General features: G+C 39.4%; 1 protein-coding gene across 12 annotated transcripts in view; it reads left to right on the top strand.

The window, feature by feature from the left end:
* STRBP (spermatid perinuclear RNA binding protein) overlaps positions 1 to 19150 on the top strand; it is a 79636-nt gene that overhangs the window by 28126 nt on the left and 32360 nt on the right. For 5 of the 12 annotated variants that reach the window (XM_075170842.1, XM_075170851.1, XM_075170850.1 and 2 more), the window contains exons 5-14: positions 245 to 462; positions 3884 to 4049; positions 6744 to 6888; positions 12458 to 12552; positions 12967 to 13062; positions 13810 to 13921; positions 14521 to 14618; positions 15084 to 15195; positions 15880 to 16005; positions 16875 to 17074. In XM_075170842.1, the coding sequence (XP_075026943.1) occupies positions 245 to 462; positions 3884 to 4049; positions 6744 to 6888; positions 12458 to 12552; positions 12967 to 13062; positions 13810 to 13921; positions 14521 to 14618; positions 15084 to 15195; positions 15880 to 16005; positions 16875 to 17074 (1368 nt within the window). The remainder of the gene's footprint in view (positions 1 to 244; positions 463 to 3883; positions 4050 to 6743; positions 6889 to 12457; positions 12553 to 12966; positions 13063 to 13809; positions 13922 to 14520; positions 14619 to 15083; positions 15196 to 15879; positions 16006 to 16874; positions 17075 to 19150) is intronic. The other 7 variants (XM_075170852.1, XM_075170854.1, XM_075170847.1 and 4 more) reach the window with 3 other exon arrangements.

Below are 19150 nucleotides of genomic sequence, written 5' to 3'. Positions count from 1 at the left end.
AGGTCTTGTATGTTTTACCAGCTTAATGCTTATTTTTGCACTGGTATTTGATTTCTTTCTTTTTTCTTTTTAGAATCTATTTAAATAAAGATAAGGCATCTCTCCTGCATGATTATAAGCAATGGTCATCATAAAACTCTTTCCTACATCTGTCAGGGAGGATTCCCATTCAGGCAATGCCCTTCTATTGATAATCCAATAACTTTGTTCTTTTTTTTCCCCCCCGTTTCCCACTTCATAACAGAGATCTATCCGATCTTTTGCTAATGATGACCGCCATGTTATGGTGAAACATTCAACCATTTATCCATCTCCAGAGGAACTTGAAGCTGTCCAGAACATGGTATCAACAGTAGAATGTGCCCTTAAACATGTCTCTGACTGGATGGATGAAAAGAACAAGTCTACGAAATCTGAGGGTGATGTGGAAGCAAAGGAGGAAGCTGCAGAAAGCAATGCCAAGTGAGTGAGTTGAGCCTCATAATGCGTTACTGTACTGCTCTGAATGGGTTCCTTTCCTTCTAAATAAGAGTCGTAGTGTTGTTTGATTCTGTTGCATATGAATGTTCGTAGGAGGAAGTGGATATATTTGGACTTTTTGAGGGGAGAGCACGTAGGGTGAGTGCAGGGAATAGTAATAAGCCCAATGAAGGCAGGAGTTGCTCCCTATTTCATTATTTATTTTACTGTGATGTTGTGAAGTTGCATTTAGCAGACAAACTTTTCAGCAGTTGTAAGTGAATTTATGTCTCTAACACGTGAATGCAAATCCACAGCCATGTAACTTAGGGGCTCCTTCAGTTTAAGAAACACAAAAAAGATTTTTATAAACTTTTGTTGTTTATCCAGCAAACTAACTTTTCTAAGGATCCATTACCTTCTATTATTGTTGCGGTTTAACTGCCGTAGGCAGCGAAGCCTCACCCAGCCGCTCGCTCACTCCCCCCGATGGGATGGGGGAGAGAACCAGAAGGGTAAAAGTGAGAAAACTCGTGGGTTGAGATAGAGACAGTTTAATAGGTAACGCAAAAGCTGCACACACAAGCAAAGCAAAACAAGGAATTCATTCACCACTTCCCATCGGCAGGCAGGCGTTCAGCCATCTCCAGGAAAGCAGGGCTCCATCACGCGTAATGGCGACTTGGGAAGACAAACGCCATCACTCCGAACATCCCCCTTCCTTCTTCTTCCCCAGCTTCATGTGCTGAGCATGAGGCCATATGGGCTGGGATATCCCTTGGTCAGTTGGGGTCAGCTGTCCCAGCCGTGTCCCCTCCCAACTCCTTGTGCCCCCCCAGCCTGCTGGGGGGTGGGGTGGGTGAGGAGCAGAAAAGGCCTTGACTCTGTGTAAGCACTGCTCAGCAATAACTAAAACATCCCTGTGTTATCAACACTGTTTTCGGCACAGATCCAAAACACAGTCCCATAGTAGCTACTTTGAAGAAAATCAACTCTATCCCAGCCAAAACCAGTAAAATTATGTAGTTCTCTACTGAGTGAAACATCTGTTTGCTGTATGTCCCAGTCTACTCCCTGACATGGTGCCAAGTTTTGTTGTTCTAGGTGGGAGGACCAGAAAGCATTCATGACTTGATCTGGTTTCCCAAGAGTGTTGTGGATTCTGCAGAAAATTCTTCAAGTATTAATAGTGTTTTTCCACAGGTTTCTTTCTTAACATTTAAGCTTGTCTTTGATTATCTCTAAGATAAGATTGTGGGCTTGGGGAGGTATTGAAAGAAACTGCTTGCTCTGGATGGAGTTTAAATGCAGCACCACGTACTCAGAATACACTGATCCACATAGGAAATGTTCAGCAGCATGAAGACCATTGTATGATAGCCTTGCAAAAGTAAATACACATTTTGATGCCTGTGGCTTTCTGTGTTCCCTAATAAATATTGAACAGACACAACTCTGATCACTGGCATTTTTGTGTAAGGCCGAGCTGTGATATGTCACTTTCTTGGTGCGAAATGTATTCAAATAGAAATAGCAAAACACTTAAAATCATGAGTATTTTTACATAAATTAATGTATAAATTGGTTTAAGACAGTGTGATTGTATTGACACCAGAGAATAATGGTAGTGGATTGATAGGCTGCTTCTCCACAGATGGACAATTAAGTTTTGTCATCTTCTTGAGGAAGGTATTTAAGCTCAGTGTTTAGCTAAGAACAGTCTTTCTTGATATGCAGTGTGCTGTATGTTTTGTTGGTGACTTCCTAGCATTACTGGCGACATTTTTAGATGTCTTCTGATGTGGGTAAAATAGGCGCAGAATGGATTCTTCAAAAAAAAAAATCTTTTTTAAAAATCTAAGCCTGCAGTAAATGCTTTTGAGACAATTGGATGGCGTTCCTATCATATGCATGTGTGCAGGATTTTTCATGCTTGTGCTCTGTTATAAATTTCAAGTACAGTTTTTGTAAACATCAGTGTATTATTTATACATATAAAATAGTTTGTGAATTTATGCATTTGTTTGGGACAAATTATTTTACTAATCACTTTACAAGCTAAAAGGTGCTTACATTTTAGGAAAATATATAACTTAAGATATCTTTATGCTAGTTACAAACCTTATCTAAATGAGTTCTGCATTTTCTCACATGTTTGCATCCAGATACTGTTAAAGTAGCATAGTTCCAGAGTGGAAGTTGAGATGATGTTTACTTTTGTAACAGTTTTTGTTAGTTTGCTTCTGGCTATTCCAAGGATAGTAAATAGTTTGAGATTGCCACTTCGTTTTCTGTGTCATTCCTTCTTTTTTCCTGTCTATTGTTTAAGCACCTGTTCCTGCCTTTCCATTTAAAATACATAGATAAAGACAGTACAATTATTAGATGAAGATACTTCTGACTGAAACTTAGGATCTATGTGATGACTTCAATCATAGTGCAACTGGTTTTTGGGTTTGGGGTTTTTTGTTTGTTTTGGGTTTTTTTTTCTGTTTTATATCCAGTCCATCCCTCTGGATGGTGAAAACAGGGATGCTGCCTTTCTGGCTGAGGTGGTTTACCACCTTTACTGATTACATGCTTTCTGTGGGTTTTATAGCGGTGACGTGCCACTAGTGAGATGCATTGTGTGGCAGTAGCTGGTGTTAAACTGTCAAAGATGCACTTCTTGCATTTTTCCTGAAGTTTTTAAGCAATCCTAGTCTACTAAACTGTTTTTTGTTGCAGTCTTTCTCTCACTACTCAAAACTAAGGTGTTCTTATGTTGCTTTGAAAGTTACGTTTACTGTGGCTCTTAAATGTTGCCCTAAACTTTAGCTGGAGGGTAAAAACTAGTAGTCAGACCTCTATTCCTGTAGGTTTCAGTGGTAAGATTTTTTAAAGGAATTGTGCATGGAAGACTTTTTGAAATTAGAAGCTTTCCTGAAATATCAGTTTGTAGTTTGGACTAAAACTTCAGAAGTTCGTTGTATAATTTTAAAGCTAAAGTTTGAATGTATGGATCAACTAAAAGAAACATTGGAAAGGTGTGTGGCCATGTTTAAAGTTGGAGTGTCATTAAAAGACAACTCAGATCACTTCTGAAAACAGGGTTTCTGTCAGAGAGCTGCTCTAGATTAATTATTCTACTCTTGTTAGATCTGCAGATGGTGAATTTGGGCTTTTTTGAGCTTTATGAAGCTTTGTGACTTGAGCTAGGCAACTTCTGCATTTGCATGAATTGCAAATCAGTGCTTCAATTAATTTTTTCATAGGAGCTACTTGCATAAAAGGAGTCTATGCTTTTCATTTTCTGATCAGTGATACGCCACTTTAGCACAGTCATCAGCCCCATCCATTTATCTCCTCGCTGTGATAGGATAATACAAGTATTCTGAATGTGTGAAAATACCATTTTAATTACTCCAAATTGTTTCATTTCCAGGGATCAAGGTGGTCGGACATTGTGTGGTGTTATGAGAATTGGCTTGGTTGCTAAAGGCTTACTGATAAAAGATGATATGGATCTGGAGCTGGTTCTCATGTGCAAAGAAAAACCCACAAAGACCTTGTTATGTATAGTTAAAGACAATCTCCCAGCTCAAATTCAGGTGAGTTAATTTAGGGTAGTCCTCTAACAATGGCTGATAGCACTGCACGGTGTACTTGGTTAGAAGCTGGAATTTGTTCCAGGAAAAAGACAAGTGATACAGATTAAAGAAATATACTTTAAATCTAGGATGACATCTAGGGTGTGTGACATGTTTAATGTGGTGACATGAAGTAGCTATTCACAAAATTTAACATCTTGTTCCTGTTGTTGCCTAATTCCTATTTGTGGCGTCAGTTTTCCTATGATGGCAGCTAACCTTTCTATTTGGTAACTAACCCAGCTGATTTTTGCTCTCTGGTCCAACCACTAATGTGAGCTAAATTGCAGTCCCAGAAATCTTCCCTGCTCGAGCATGTGAATCGGTCTGTATTGTTGTCCCCTGTCCCCCTGCCTGAACCTTAAGTTCTACATTGCAGCTGCTTTGCTTCGCTTGGGCTGTTCCAAAGTGAGAGCAAGTCACTTTAGGTCGTCACTCATTTTAGCTCATGTTAATCATGAGCTCATAATTCATTTTATTTATGGCTATTTAATTCTGATATTGGCATCCAGCAGGCAGCACTTACAGCTAATATTGGTCTCTTTAAAGAAACTAGGGATAATACCTTTTTGACAGAGTTCTGAGTCTGAACAATCAGTCCGGCTTCCAGACTGACATACACGCTGTTGCTGAGAAACTGTGCCCTAAAGTATTCCACTGCAAGTGCCTCTCTCCAAACTGTGTCCAAACTTGATCTGCTTTTCTCCTGATCTGCTTTTCTGCCTTGTGTTTATTTCCACATAGACAGTATGTGTTTTACCATTCTTGACAGCTGTTTGTTCTCACTGTTCATTGTTCACATAATGGGCTTTTTTTAGTGAGATAATGTGCCTGCAGATGTGGCCCTATCCGTAGCTGAAAATGCTAAGGAACTATTGAGTAGTAAAGAGTAAATTCTACTTGTTTGAAAATGATAGGGATGTATTGAGTAGTAAAGAGTAAATTTTACTTGTTTGTAGTGAGGCATGAGATGAGAAGGGTTAAAAGTGATAAGAAAAGTTAGCATATGCTTCAAAAAAAGTGAGAAAGCAGAACAGACGTAATTAAAAGATGTGAAGACTGCAATAAATTCAAGGGACAAGTAGGTAAGATTTTATGGGGAAGCATCGTGAGGGAAAGGATTGTGGAAAACATGAGGTAAGAGGAATCTGACGCAGATACAGATACAAGCTACAACTATCACGGGCATAAAAGACAATGAGAGGTTTTGCAGACGCATCAGATACAGGAGGGAGAAGGAAGGTGTAGGCCCATTAGTGGACAACAAGAGCAAATGAGGTACAGAGATGTTGACGGCTTCTGCTTTGCTTTGAAGGCTAGTAGTGAGCAGATGCTTAAACATTTTCATCCCAACAATAAAGGAGCTGGAGGAGTGCAGACTGCAACAAGGAAAGAAGTTAGAATATATGTTAGATATGTTCTAACCGTATGGTCTTGCTGAAACAAACTCACAAACACAAGGAATAGCTTTAGGACTCTGAACCATCTGTGGTTATCTTTGTGCTTTTGGAGGTTGAGAGAGGTCCCAAGGACTCCTGAAAGACCTGTGGATACAGATCACTTGAGATAACTCTGACACAATGCGCGTTAATGGAACAAATTATAAAGCAGTTTGTAATACTAATCTACAAAAGAAATCTAAGCAAGAAATAAAAAGTTCTGTGAAAACAATTTAAAAAAACACTCAATTTATTGGTGTGTTGTCAAGAGAGGAAGGTCAGGTTTTCCAGGCATTGTCAGGGATCAATCCTGGGGCTGGTATTAATGAATGAAGTAGGTGACAGTGGGGTCTTGTGTCCAGTTTCAAGTGCTGTGTGGAAAGGGAGTGAGAGAGATGGATGGACAAGTTGGAGAAAATCAGATGAGTGAGAGTCAGCACCTAGAAAACCACATAATTAAAATTATCTGGTTTGGAAAAAGTCAAGACCGAATGCATGTGTAAGTTTTAAGACATTAATGGTTATTTATAAAGGGACAGTGATTATCTCACATGGCTATGAAAGGTAGGATGAGAAGTAATTGAAGCTGTAGCAAGGGGCAATTTTGTTGCAAAATAGGTCATCTAAATTATATGTGTGGCTAAGAATCAGAATAGACTATTTGGAGAGGTGGTGAAATTGCTGTTGCTAGGGCATCTGAAGAGTATCTTAGGGTTGGTAAGAGATGGCCAAGGTATATTTGGTCATACTTCATGGCAGGTACATGGACTAAGCGAGCTGGTGTGGCTCCTGCGCTGGAATCTGTCATCCATTTGCACTGACAGTTATGGCTGTGTTGATCATAGTGCATATGAGAGCTTTTACATTTAGAGGCAGCATCACCAGAGGAATGTGTACTTATTAAGAACAAAAGTTGCTAGTGGTGTTTTGCATGCCAGCAGCTATGAAAGTCATCTTCTGTCTTCATTTAAAAAAAAAAAAAAGTGATTATATAGTGGGGGACTACTCAGTATTCTCATTAAATTTGCTGCAGGCCTTTTTTCTTATGCATGTTACTGGGGTTTTTCTGTTTGTTTTAATGAGGGAGACAAGGCCTTATTTGTTATTGCAATGTCTTGTAGGCTTCTCATTAGTTAAGAGGCATATGCACATACAGAGATTCTGCAGTTTTTCAGTTGATTGGGAGATTCTTGAAATCTTTCTTGGTGACTTTCAGAAACTTACAGAAGAGAAGTATCTCGTGGAGGAGCATGTAAATGAGGCAGCTATTATTATTCGTAACACAAAGGAGCCCAAGCTAACTTTGAAGGTGATACTTACATCCCCTCTCATTCGAGATGAAGCAGAGAAGAAGGAAGGAGGTACACAGAGCGTTTTAACTTGTTTTTAAGACTGTTCTGTCTAAATGCCCTGACTGTGCAGCACAGGGTTAATTGGGAAGTAGGTTTTTAATTGTGCATCATATACTAACTAGACTGGCTATTGCCACAATAGGTTACGTTATTTGTGCCTTAAAAAGACAACAGTCACTTAATTTTCGTGTAAATATGTATAGTTTTCATGTGCAAGCAATATTGCTACAGTGTTAACTTTGACATACAATTAGATCTCAGTTCTTTCTTTCAGACTTGCTAGTTAATTCTTGAGCACCCCAGCGCTGCACAGTCTTGTTTTCAAATTAAGTCAGTCAAGTGGGATTGGTTCGTAGTATCTCGAAAAATTCATAAAATTGTTTCTCTTTTTACATTAAAAAAACCTCTCCTGCAAAGCTCGCACGTATGTCGTCCTGGCCCTCAATTTTTATTAATAAATGATACATATGTGTATGTTTCTAGCTTTAAGAATTTCCTAACTGGGATACAGTTGAAGTTACAGTGCTATGATACAGCACTCTTGCTTCTGAATTGAACATTGTACCTCATGTCCTTAGGGCAAAATAGATATAGAAAACTGTAACTTAGTTTCTTTCTGTTCCTTCTCCCTAACTGCCTGACGTCCAATATAGTTACATGCCCCTTGTTAAAGGAAGGCGGACTGGTAGTACCGATGAGGTTGGAAACAAACCAAGAGAAATAGAGAAGAGCAAATGTAGCCATACTTGTTTTATTTTTAGAATCTTGTCAGTAATTTCTGCTTCCGCTTCCCAAACCTATCCCTAGAAACTTTGCCACTGGATGATGTCAGACCTTTGACCAACTGGCCACTCTCTGTCATGACAACTGAGGCAGCTGGGCCCACGTGGGCTAGGGAACTCCCTGTCGCTCTTTTCCCATTTCTAGACTTGCCACAAGTCCTTTGCTTTCTCCCTTCTCCCACATGAAATACCGACACAATGAGAAATGTTGGTCAGTTTCTCTTCATTTTTGTTTGAGGCGATGGCAGGAAGGATCCCTTTTCAAATGAAATGTAACACTTTGGCAGCAGTTGGATGCAGAAAAATCTTACAAAACAGATGAATGGCAAAGATTTCCTAATTGCAATGGCTGTTTATTCTCAAATTAGTAACCATGCTCTTTTGCAAGACCATTAAAAATAAATTGCATATTACTTCAGTTGTTTTTCAATTTCCCCTAAGATGCTGAGCTCAGCCCTGTAGTTGTTGCAGCTGATAGGTGTTTGTGAGAAAGAGCACAAAGTGCAGAACAAATTTTAATGGGAAAGGATTTGTAAGATTCTCACAAGGGGATACAGTTTTGCACAAAGGCTTCTGTCCAAGTATTTTCTTGCAAAAAATGACGCTGTTGTGGCAGTAAACTCTTTGAGTTCATCTCAAACTGAATGAGGATTTGAATTTTTATGCTTTCCTATATTTAAAATGTAGGTGTTCTATCTTGTTTTCAGTATCTTAAAATATTTTCAAATTTCTGTACTAATTTTTTTAAAATTTAAAATGGTTTTACTACCTCTCTGAGTGGTGTTACGCTATCATTTCTGAACAGCTGGTGAGGATAGTTAATAGGGTAATGGATCTTGTTTTTAAAGCCCAAGTTCTTTGACACTGATTCGTCACAAGTGAACAGAGACATTTATCATATTCCTTTTCAAAGGTATGTGAAATATTATGCAGATGTCACTAAGTAAATTGAAAGGCGGGAGGGATACTTTTTTCCATAATATTTCCAACCATATTTAGGTCACTTTCACTTAGATTCAAACCAAAGAAGTTTCATATCCAATATCAAGGGAAAATACTCAGAGAAACCGTCCACTGAAAATGCCTTGATCCCCAAAGAAAGTACTGCCATATTTTTTCAATACTCCTGAATAATGCCAACCAAATGTAAATATACTTTCCATGCAGTTTTAAAAACTGTTTTGACTTTATTCCGTACACTCCTTTGAATGAAGGAGCTCAAAATGCTTGTCAACTTGCCTTTCATCTTACATGTAAGATAGGCCAGTGGGTTCCAGGCGCTGCCGCTGGTTTGCCCTGGAGCCGCTGGCCCCGGAGCCGCTCCCGGGGAGCAGAGGCTGGGCGAAACTGACCAAGGTTTCGGCGTTCGGTGTGATTAGCACTAATCTGTCCTCTAACCAAACTGGCAAGGTTAGGCGCAACGGACCTCGTTATCAGTGCTCCCATTTGTTCTGTAGGAATGCTGTGTGTGCCTTCATGCCCTGATGTCAGAATGTATCGAAAAACATTCCTGGATTTCTCTTCAGTCCCCACCTCTTTGGAAAAGTGTTCATGTTTAAGATGTGGTGTTTGTCCTATTTGTTTTTGCTGCTTGTTAGCAAAAATAAATATTGGACCAGTGTGTGTGCGCATTTCAGTGTTTCTCACAAATGGCTATCCATAAAGCTCTGCTTTCTCATGTCGAGTTGAGAAGTCAAGCATCTAAAGTTCCTGCATTTTGCATTAGCTTAAATTTTAAACTTCTTAAGAAACTGAATTTTTAGTCATAGCATCAAATATAAATTGGGCTTTCCAGACCAGAACCTATTAGCTTGCAAATCAGTTGTTGTTACTGAGTGTACAGTAACAATAAGCTTATGTAATAATAAACAAGTTCATTTACCAAAGTGGGGCTGAAATCAACCTTGCTCCTTGAGCAACTACTGCATAAACAGTCTGCCTCTGCTGCTGCCCGTGCTGGGCAGGCGCAGCCAGCGATGCTCCAAAGGTGCCAAGTGCCTTTGAAGGGGCAGTGAGCCACAGACTTACCTGGCCTCTACGGAGAAGACAACGCTCCTCGTATGGCTGGCTGCAAATGAATGAAGTTGGCAGCTACTGTGCAGAGAGAATACATACAGCAAGTGGGGAGAGAAGTACTGAAGGATTGGTTCTGTGTTGCATAGTGTGAGCTAACGTCAGGGCTTTACTATTAACTGTTGATTAAACTCCTTGTATCATTGCCCTTGTTAAAACCACAAGAAAAAAAGTAAAGCTTTGCAATCACACTTGAAAATTTTGATTGGGTCTCACTTTCCTGACTGGCAGAGCATGAAGAAACATGCCATTCTCCTGAGGGTGTCGAAAGGGAGCCTGCTGCAAGCCACTCGCCCTCTTCACTGCCCGTTCTCTTCATCTTTCTGTTTAATAGAATCTTGCACCCAAAAGTTGGCTGACTGCAACATCTGTGAAAGGTTCTCGGGACACTAGTACTGAATTTGCAATTGGCAAAATTCTCCAAGATATTTGTAATTTAGACCTTTGGAAATAGCCTTAATCCTGTAGGAAAAGGTATGATTCTAATTTGTTGAAACAAATTAAATCTTACAAGGTTTTTATTCGCCTGAATGACAGATGACACGTATTCTGTTTGTTTTGTAGTTTAAAGGAAAAATTAATTTACTTTGTCAATGGCTGTAACGCACTTCAGCAAAGCCTTGAATACTAAACAAAAGTCCCTAGGCATTTAAAGATCCAGTTCATTGCAAAAAATTAATGATTTTGCAATCAGTCACCTTTGCCATTTCTAACGTTTTAAAATAAGATTCTGATCATTCATTGACAGTAGTTGTTTTATACAATACATGAGCTTTAAGCAGATGTTTATATTGTCCACAATAAAGTTTTCTTACAGAACTACATAGGCGTACATTTAGTAATTGTGTGCCACAAAACATTACTCCTGAAAATAACAAAACTGCAAAGGAAATTTAGTAGCAAATCTTGTGTTCCAAAGTGATCTTTTGTGCTCATAGAAATCCAATACTCTGAGACTTTGCAGCTTTTATTTGGAAAACAGGCAAGAGGAGTGATTAATCCCAATATTGTAATACTGTTGATGAGGGCAATAAGAAACAATGCAAATATCTGCTGTGAAGTTCATTGGGGTTAGAAAATAAGCTTATAGCACTTAAGTCTTCTGCTGGCAGCAGAGCCAGCAGGTGTGAACTGCAACTATGAACTGCCAGACAAGATACCTGGTTCTGTTCAGTTTTACACTGTTTTTTTGGTTTGGTTTTTTTTTTTTGGCTTTGGGCTCTTTTATCCATCATAACATAATGTGCTTTTACCAGAGTAACCTTCCCATTGAATGGCATAGGAGGTGAAGCAACTTTAGCATTAAAAATGCAATTGCACATGCAACCAATACTATCCAAAGTAACCCATGAAAATGTACTTTGAGATGTTATTAATAAATTCTACTATAAACTGATGGTACTTTTTTCTCCTAAATTGTCCTCATATTTTAAACATCTTGCTGGATTTTGCTTATCTAGCATAGTCTTCAATTTGGAATGGATATTGTATTTCATTCAGACCTGCATAGGTCTCGCAAGACCTGGAGAATTGACCATTATGAATAATGAAAAGAGTATATTTCCAAATTATTTATTTGAAATAAAGAATAATTGTATATTCATAGAAAAATAACATATTCAAGGTTTTAGTTGAGCCATGGATTCATTTAGTTCTTCCAATATCTTCTCATGTCAGCTAAAAACTAAAATCTTTTTAACTTGATTTTACAGATATGCAAAATCTGACACTTGTACAGGGTTTCCAGCAAATCTGGATGCTAATAACTCCATAGGATTTAAAAAAAAAAAAAAAAAAAATTAGGGAAGAAAGGACTGATGCATAATGTCCCTCAATATAGAATCAGATGTGACTGCTAAAAGCAGTTTGTTGCATGCTGGATAAAAAAAGAGAGGGGGGGGGGGGGAGAAAAAAAAAAAGGAACAAAGTGTAAACCTGCACAGAGGATATCAGTGTCTTGTCTCTCAAATCCTTCTTTGAATTTCCTCTGTTGATTTCAGTTGCTGTTGGGAAGAGAAGGTTTTTACAAGAGGGGACTACCTCTCTAATATGTTAATAATCCAGAAGTTACCAAGCTTACTCACTTCTTTCATATGTTCTGGTTATATGAAAGACTAATCAAACTGTAAAATTTCTTACTAGCATTTCTTGTATATTTCTTTCATTGAATTATATTGGCTGGTACTGTTCATGCAATAATATTTCAAATATATTCAATGTTTTCCTGTGGAATTCTCAACAATTGCATGGACACAATTTCACTTTCTACCTATTACAATTTTTTTTTATACCCCTTCAAGAATATCTTCTTCTTGTCAAAAGAAGCTTGTCTCTTTGAAATTGTCTGCCACAATTCTTTGTGACAAAAGTCACAAAGAAGGGAAAGAAGAGGAAAAAAAAGCCCAATACAGCACACACACAAAAAAGTGCTATATAGCTATTTTCTGCCTTGAAATGTGTTCTACATTTTTAATAAGATCCCAGATTGTCTGTAGCAGTGGCCATCTTTATTATTACTATTATTTTACAAGGAGTGAATGCCTTTGCTTCTGTTGCACACGTGCACATTTACTACCTTAAATGGCTTGTTTAAATTAAATAACATAGTGCACTTAAATTCTGGGAGTCTTATTATCTCATTGAGATGCTGCCGCTCTTTTTGTATTGTGACAGAAACCCCTTGGTCAAATTGTATCTGTCTCTTTTTATCCCATTTTTACCAGTAGATAATGTTGCGATGAAAGATCCTCCGGACTTATTGGACAGGCAGAAATGCCTGGAGGCCTTGGCGTCTCTGCGGCACGCCAAATGGTTTCAGGTTGGCTATTTGTTCTTACCTTGTTGTTATTGTAGCCTTACGAGGTTTAATTTGAGACAGTTTTAATTTTAATGCCTCTTTAATTTCTGACTAGTCCCTAATAGAGCAAAGGTCTAGAATTCCGAATTCAGTGCTGTACTGTGCGAGGGCAAATGTGACAGGTAGACAGCCAACTGGTCTAGAGTTGTCATGAGGCTACAAAAGCAATCTTGACATTTTGCTTCCTTTTTTATATGTGTCTCTAAATTGAAGTATTTTACTTTTATATAACTGTTTTTATTTTGCATGAAGCAGATTAAGTATTAAGTAATAATAATTAAAAAATCTATCCCAGGACTCTGTGCATTTAAAAAGAAAAGCAAAATTGAAGGCCAGGCTTTTGCAGGTATATTGGAATCATTTTGTTTGTTTTAGGCCAGGGCAAATGGACTAAAATCATGTGTAATTGTCCTTCGTATTCTGCGGGATTTGTGCAACAGAGTCCCCACATGGGCACCACTGAAAGGATGGGTAAGTACAGAAAGAGTTGAAGGCCATCAAGGTCAGGTCTCGGATCTCCTGAGAATTGTAGCAGTGTCTGGATTGGAGAAGACGGTGCATTGTATGAAACGCCTCCTTAAACCCCCCTTCCTTTTACTCCCCACTAACTGTTACCTGTGTAGAAAAGTGCTTGTAGGAAGGAAAGAGAACACGACTATTTGTTCAGTTGGTAAGATGTACAGATACCATGGAAAGAGACGTAATGTTGTGGGCCTTGCACATCCTCAAGGATTTGCAATAGAATCCCACTTGTTGCCTCCAAGTTTAGCTTTTTAAAAATATCCTGCTACCATGACAGTGCTGTTCCTACCAGAGGATATCATTTCACGTTAGCAGGTTTGGGGAGGGACAAAAGCTCTGCAAATCCAGAGAGGAACACTTTAGGTCAGTGGAGGCAGTGTTTCCTCTCATGTAGAACCGATAACCCTTTGAGAGGAGGAGAATATTCATGTGACTTGGCGTTAGAAGGCTCCTCCTTTTAGACTTGCTGGGCAGTTAATGGAGAGCAGTTGGTTTCCTCAGAAGATGACTCAGAGCAGGGAACAAATACACGTGCCATGAACTGTCCTCTGGGATGGACGCCTCTGTCAGTTAGACCCGTAGTGGATTAAAAATGAAGTCAGCTGATGTGAATGTTCTTCCCCTCTACCCCTCCATATTTAACTGCAGTTACAGTTACCCTTGTGTCCATACTAATCGTAATTTAATGTCTTCTAGCCACTCGAGCTTATATGTGAAAAATCTATAGGTACTTGTAATAGACCTTTGGGCGCCGGGGAAGCATTGCGACGAGTGATGGAGTGTTTGGCGTCTGGAATTCTGCTTCCCGGTAAGGGGCCAAATTAAATTCAGGATCAGACAGCCTTAACGTTTTGCTGTTGCTGTATGATTAGATGAAAAATGCGTGCCTTGAACTCCTAATCTGCAGTGGAGCTAAATGAATGGTTCCTCGTTTAAAATTAAAAGAGGAAAAAAAAAAAAGGAAGTTGCATGAGTTTGAATGAGTACTTCCAATGCAGTAGAAGTTAATGGGGAATGTTAGGTTTCTTTATAAATTAACCCCTATCTCATTAAGGGGTTGAAAACAAATAAGTAGACCTTAATGACTATCTGTTTTCTATAGATTTACCGAAATCTACATATCTATCTAAATTATTTGTTTGGTTTTTTTTTTTTTTAAACCTACTGCTTTTAGTTCACGCTATTACACATGTGCAATTTAACCCTAATAAGTTCTGTGGCTGTTGCTGCAAGGGAGTAGAATCTTGGGGGTAGCTTGCTTTGTATGATGTTTGAATCCCTTACTGGAGAAGGCGAGCTTCCCACTCTGGTGAAGAGTGAGACTAGCTGTTGAATATCCATCAGTCCCCATTTTCATACTGCTTCTTGTTTACTCTCAATGATCTGCTTTGCTTCTTTCCCTCCTAGGAGGCCCTGGTCTGCATGACCCCTGTGAACGGGAGCCAACAGACGCTTTGTCTTATATGACAGTTCAGCAAAAAGAAGCCATTACGCACAGTGCTCAGGTAGAAAACTCATACATCTGATGAGCTAGATATTATAGCAGTGAAGATTTCAGCTCATTAATACAATTTATTCTCTGCCAGGGTAGCTTATTTTAATGGCAGTCCTGACACTTCTTCAGGTGCGCTACCCTGGAGAGACTAAATGATAGTTCACGAGTGCAAGAGTTAAATGTGTATGAAATCTAATCCTTGCAAAAGGCAGTCTAATGTCTGTGCACTACTTGCATCCCACCTCAAGTGCTTATGGCACAGAGACCTTGAGTAGGCTCCCTGTCAATGTGCACTGCACTTTGTATTACAGAAATTAATGAGTTTTAAATGTTTAGACATTAGCATTTTCTATAGCTATCGTAGAAGATAGCTGTAGAAGCTGTCTTCTCATAGCAGAAGTGGTTTTGTGTCTACAAACTTATTTAGAAACTTAGATGCTGTGATGTAACTTACGTTTCTACTGTCACATTATAGCATGCCCTCAGATTATCAGCCTTTGGTCAGATCTATAAGGTTTTGGAAATGGATCCCCTCCCATCAAATAAGTCATTTCAGAAATATTCCTGGTCAGTAACTGACAAAGAAGGTAGGTATTGTTTGCTCCAAAAATCACTAATTGGGCAGTAAACTAGGGGTTAATTTAGAATGGGTGAAATTCCTGAATTATACACTGTGAATGCAAGGTAAAGGCTTTTCTTTGTGTTAAATGTGTGGGTTTGTTTCTTTGTTTTTTAAATATTTCATTGTTAGGAGAAAATCTGGAAGTTCTATTCTCTAGAAGTACCAACAGAGGAGCAGCAGTACAGCTAGAATATAGCCGATGATTTTCTTTAAGCAAAGTCCTTTGGGGTCTGAAGAGTAAAAGTAGTATTTATGATTCTTATGCTGTGGAAGGAGAGACTGTAGACTGGTCAAACGGCATATAACGAGTGTCCATAATAAGAATTACTCAAGAATTCTTCCTAGAAAACGATATACATCTAATAAAAATAAATTTCCATGTATATTTTTTGAAAAACAATACTATTAGAGTTCTTGCCTTAGACTAACTGTAAAAAACCAACACTGCAGAATTACACTACTTATATCACACATGATATTGGAAACAGACATTTTACATGGCCTGGTTCAGTGAGCAATAAGCTAATACTGGCTTATGTGTAGCAATAAGAGAGCTTTGACTGATGGTTGAGTTCTTTTCATTATAAACGTGCAAGGAACAGTATGGGACTAATCAGACTCCTGCTGTGGAATTTTGTTTTTCTAATAGCATATCCATATTACAAGGAAATTTATACCCTAGGTACAGGCTCATCTGCTCTTAAGAGACCGTTTGAAGATAGTGTCGGGGATGATAAAGATCCAAATAAAAAGATGAAGCGTAATCTGAGGAAAAGTAAGTGCAACACTTCTCCATTCTGTTTTCAAAGATCCATCGTATAGTGGGAGCTGGTTTAAAAGCTTCTCTGTGTTGGTGTGGAATAACGTGAAAAAGTCTTTGGAACAAAAAATGTTGTCACTATCACCCCACATTCGGAATGTCAAACATATCTCTTAACTGTGCATCTGAATTTCCCCTGACATGTTTTACTAACTGAATGATTTGCATTTTTAAATGGGATTTCCCATCAAGTTACAGTAAAATTTAAGTTGCCCAAGCAGCCTGAGGTATTTTATTGATAATGTCCCTGTACTGTGGTGGTTTTTTCTTTTTGGTTGGTTGTTCCCCCCCCCCCCAAATACTGCAGTGACTTTGCTGTGTGAAGATTTGCCTTTCTGCATCCTTCCCCTTCTTGAGCTAGTTGTTGGTCTCTCAAGACCTCCCACAACAAAAATAAAATGCTTAATCTACAAAATATCGGCACTGCATATATGCACAGACTAGAAGTCTCTCAGCATTGCTGGGATCCAGTCAGTTCTGGGGGCTATTTTCATTGTGCTACTTCGGTGCCAGTTCTGGATCTGGTTCCTCACTAGCTATAAAACTTGTTACTCCTTTTATAGCAGCCAGGAAGAATAAAGCTAGCTGCAAAAGGATTGTGTTAACAATATAAAAAAATAGGTAATTATAGTTGTTACCCAAAAGTAGAACGGCTTATTAAAGACTTAAGTGTTATGGCTATCCTTAACCTCTGAGAGGCTGAGGGGTTGTTTTGCTCCTTTATACAGACAGAAGGCACTGAAATGCAAACTGTTTCATTTCTCTGTTCATCTTGTTTTGTTCATTTTCCCTTTCCCCTCCCCCTTTCTACTATCTTGTACTAGTACTAGATAGTAAAGCAATAGATCTCATGAATGCTCTGATGAGGCTGAACCAAATCAGGCCAGGGCTTCAGTATAAGCTGCTGTCACAGTCTGGTCCAGTCCATGCCCCAGTCTTCACAATGTCTGTAGATGTTGATGGTACGACATATGAAGCATCAGGACCTTCTAAGAAAACAGCCAAGCTCCATGTGGCAGTGAAGGTAAGGCAGCCTGAAGTAATCTGCTTACCCCAGATCTTGGAACATAGACTATGAAATGTGGTTAGAACTAGTAATACGCAACCTCAAAATTAAAAAAAACTGGATGAAGCTGAGCTACTACCTATGTACTCTAAACACAGCTGGGCATGGCTCAAAGAGCATGAGGGAGGGGAGGGAGAACTTCCCAGGGCTCTGCAGGTCAGCACGTTTGACAATGGATTGAACGTGGTGGTTAAGTTCTGGACTGGAGGGGTTCAGTTTTGTTCTGTTCTACTCCTTCCTCCTATTGGTTTGAAAACGGCATGTTGGTGGCTCCCTCTTTCGCCCCTTCCTTCTCTGCGTGCGTTCCTGGGTTGTGAGCTCCTGGTAACACAGAGCTGTTTCCTGTCTTCAGTGTCTGAAGAGAACCTTTGCGCGCCAGGATAAACAATGTACGTAAATGATTGGTCTCCAGTTAATTTTTCAGTAAGAGACTAGTATCATTCAGGTACTAGTCAACCTCCTGTTGCTCCTTGTAGGTGCTCTACACGACAGAGCTTAGATCTGTCAAGCAGTGGTAGACTGGAATGCCCAACATGAACATCCTTGTTGTGCTGCATGAGGACAGTTCAGACCGCTAGCAGAGCGAGCCTGCTGGCTTTCTGGGAAGAAACAAAAGTTTCCTACAGACAATTCATGTGAAAGAGAACCTCTTTTAGTAGAACTGCACTTACGATAAGAACAAGCCCAGCTGTCATTCTGTGCTTCATTTTATTTTGAACAAGAATTTCCTTTTTAGAAGCCTCATCTGGCAACTTTCTGCTTTCCTTTGATTTCAGTTTTGAAAATCCCATTGTCCCATATGCTTTCAAGCTCAAAGTGTCCAGAAGTATCTGAAGGAATGTGTTGTTCCTCCAGGAAAAGTAGCTCTCTGCATGTGTGTCCTTCCAGACCTTCTGTCTCATTCTTTTATTTTGCCTCCCTTCCTGCAGTTGTTTTTTTTAAAAAAAAAAAAAAAAAAGAAAACCAAAACCAAACCAAAACAAACAAACAAAAAAAAACAACAAAAAAAAACCCCAACCAAAAAACCCAAAACTTGCTCTGAAAAGCTGTGACTTCTCTGCCCTTGAACCTCTCTGCGTCAGCCAGATCTGTTCTGTTGCCTACCCAGCTCTGTTTTCTCAAAATTTACACATACACAAATCCTGGGCTACGCTTCAAAACATCCGTGATTCAAGCCAAGAGGAAATGGGTGGTGTGGTAGAGACTAGCTTTTTTTTTCCCCTTTCTTTTTTTTTTCCTAGCAGATCCGGGCCATGCCTTCCCAGATTTATAAGAGGGAATAATGTGACCATTTCAGTTGCTAGATCTGGCCTTTTAAAATTTAGAAGCCCTGAAAATGCAACCAAATGTACCACGATTGTATGGGAGCCGAGCCTGGAGTTACCCATGCAGTTCTCAATTCAGTGTTGGAACATAGTGATTTTTGCAACTTTGTTCTTGGGACTAAATTTTCAGTGGAGCTTCAGGTTCTTTTCAGATTCTTTTGGGCCTGTGTCCGGTACCTCCGTACAACTAGGTTAGGTGGCTGGTTAAAGGAGAGGCTGGCCTTGCCTGGAGGAGGGTGTTTTTGAAGGAAATGATGAATAGTACCTTAATCAGTAAAATTTCATATGCTATACAGCTGCTGGTTGTAAGCAGCATGGAGGAAGCCTGGAGGTTGTGACGTGGTTCACTAAGAGGTAGGCGTACCGCGACAGCTCGTTACTCTGCTAGCTGGGCATTCCTTCACCTCACGTCTCAGTTCAGGAATTTGCTCCCTGTACACCTGCTTTGGAAGCATCTACCCTCTGGTGTTCCTGAAAAATGCAAGCAAGGGAGGTGATACCAGTCCTTCAGCTTCAGGGACACGTTTTGTGTACTACTTGGGTACCTACCAGCTGTCGCCTGCGGTTTCCTAGGAAGCTCTAGAAGTACCGTTTGTAGAAGTACAATGCTTTAATTCTCATAAGACTGTTTGTCTTGTTTGCCCTACAGTCAATCTCTTGATCTGTCCATATACACAGAGAAGAGAGGGAAAATGGTGTGCAAAACAAT

Source organism: Calonectris borealis, chromosome 21 (genome assembly GCF_964195595.1).
Source record: "Calonectris borealis chromosome 21, bCalBor7.hap1.2, whole genome shotgun sequence".
Classification (NCBI taxonomy): domain Eukaryota; kingdom Metazoa; phylum Chordata; class Aves; order Procellariiformes; family Procellariidae; genus Calonectris; species Calonectris borealis.
This window is presented reverse-complemented; position numbering and strand designations above follow the sequence as displayed.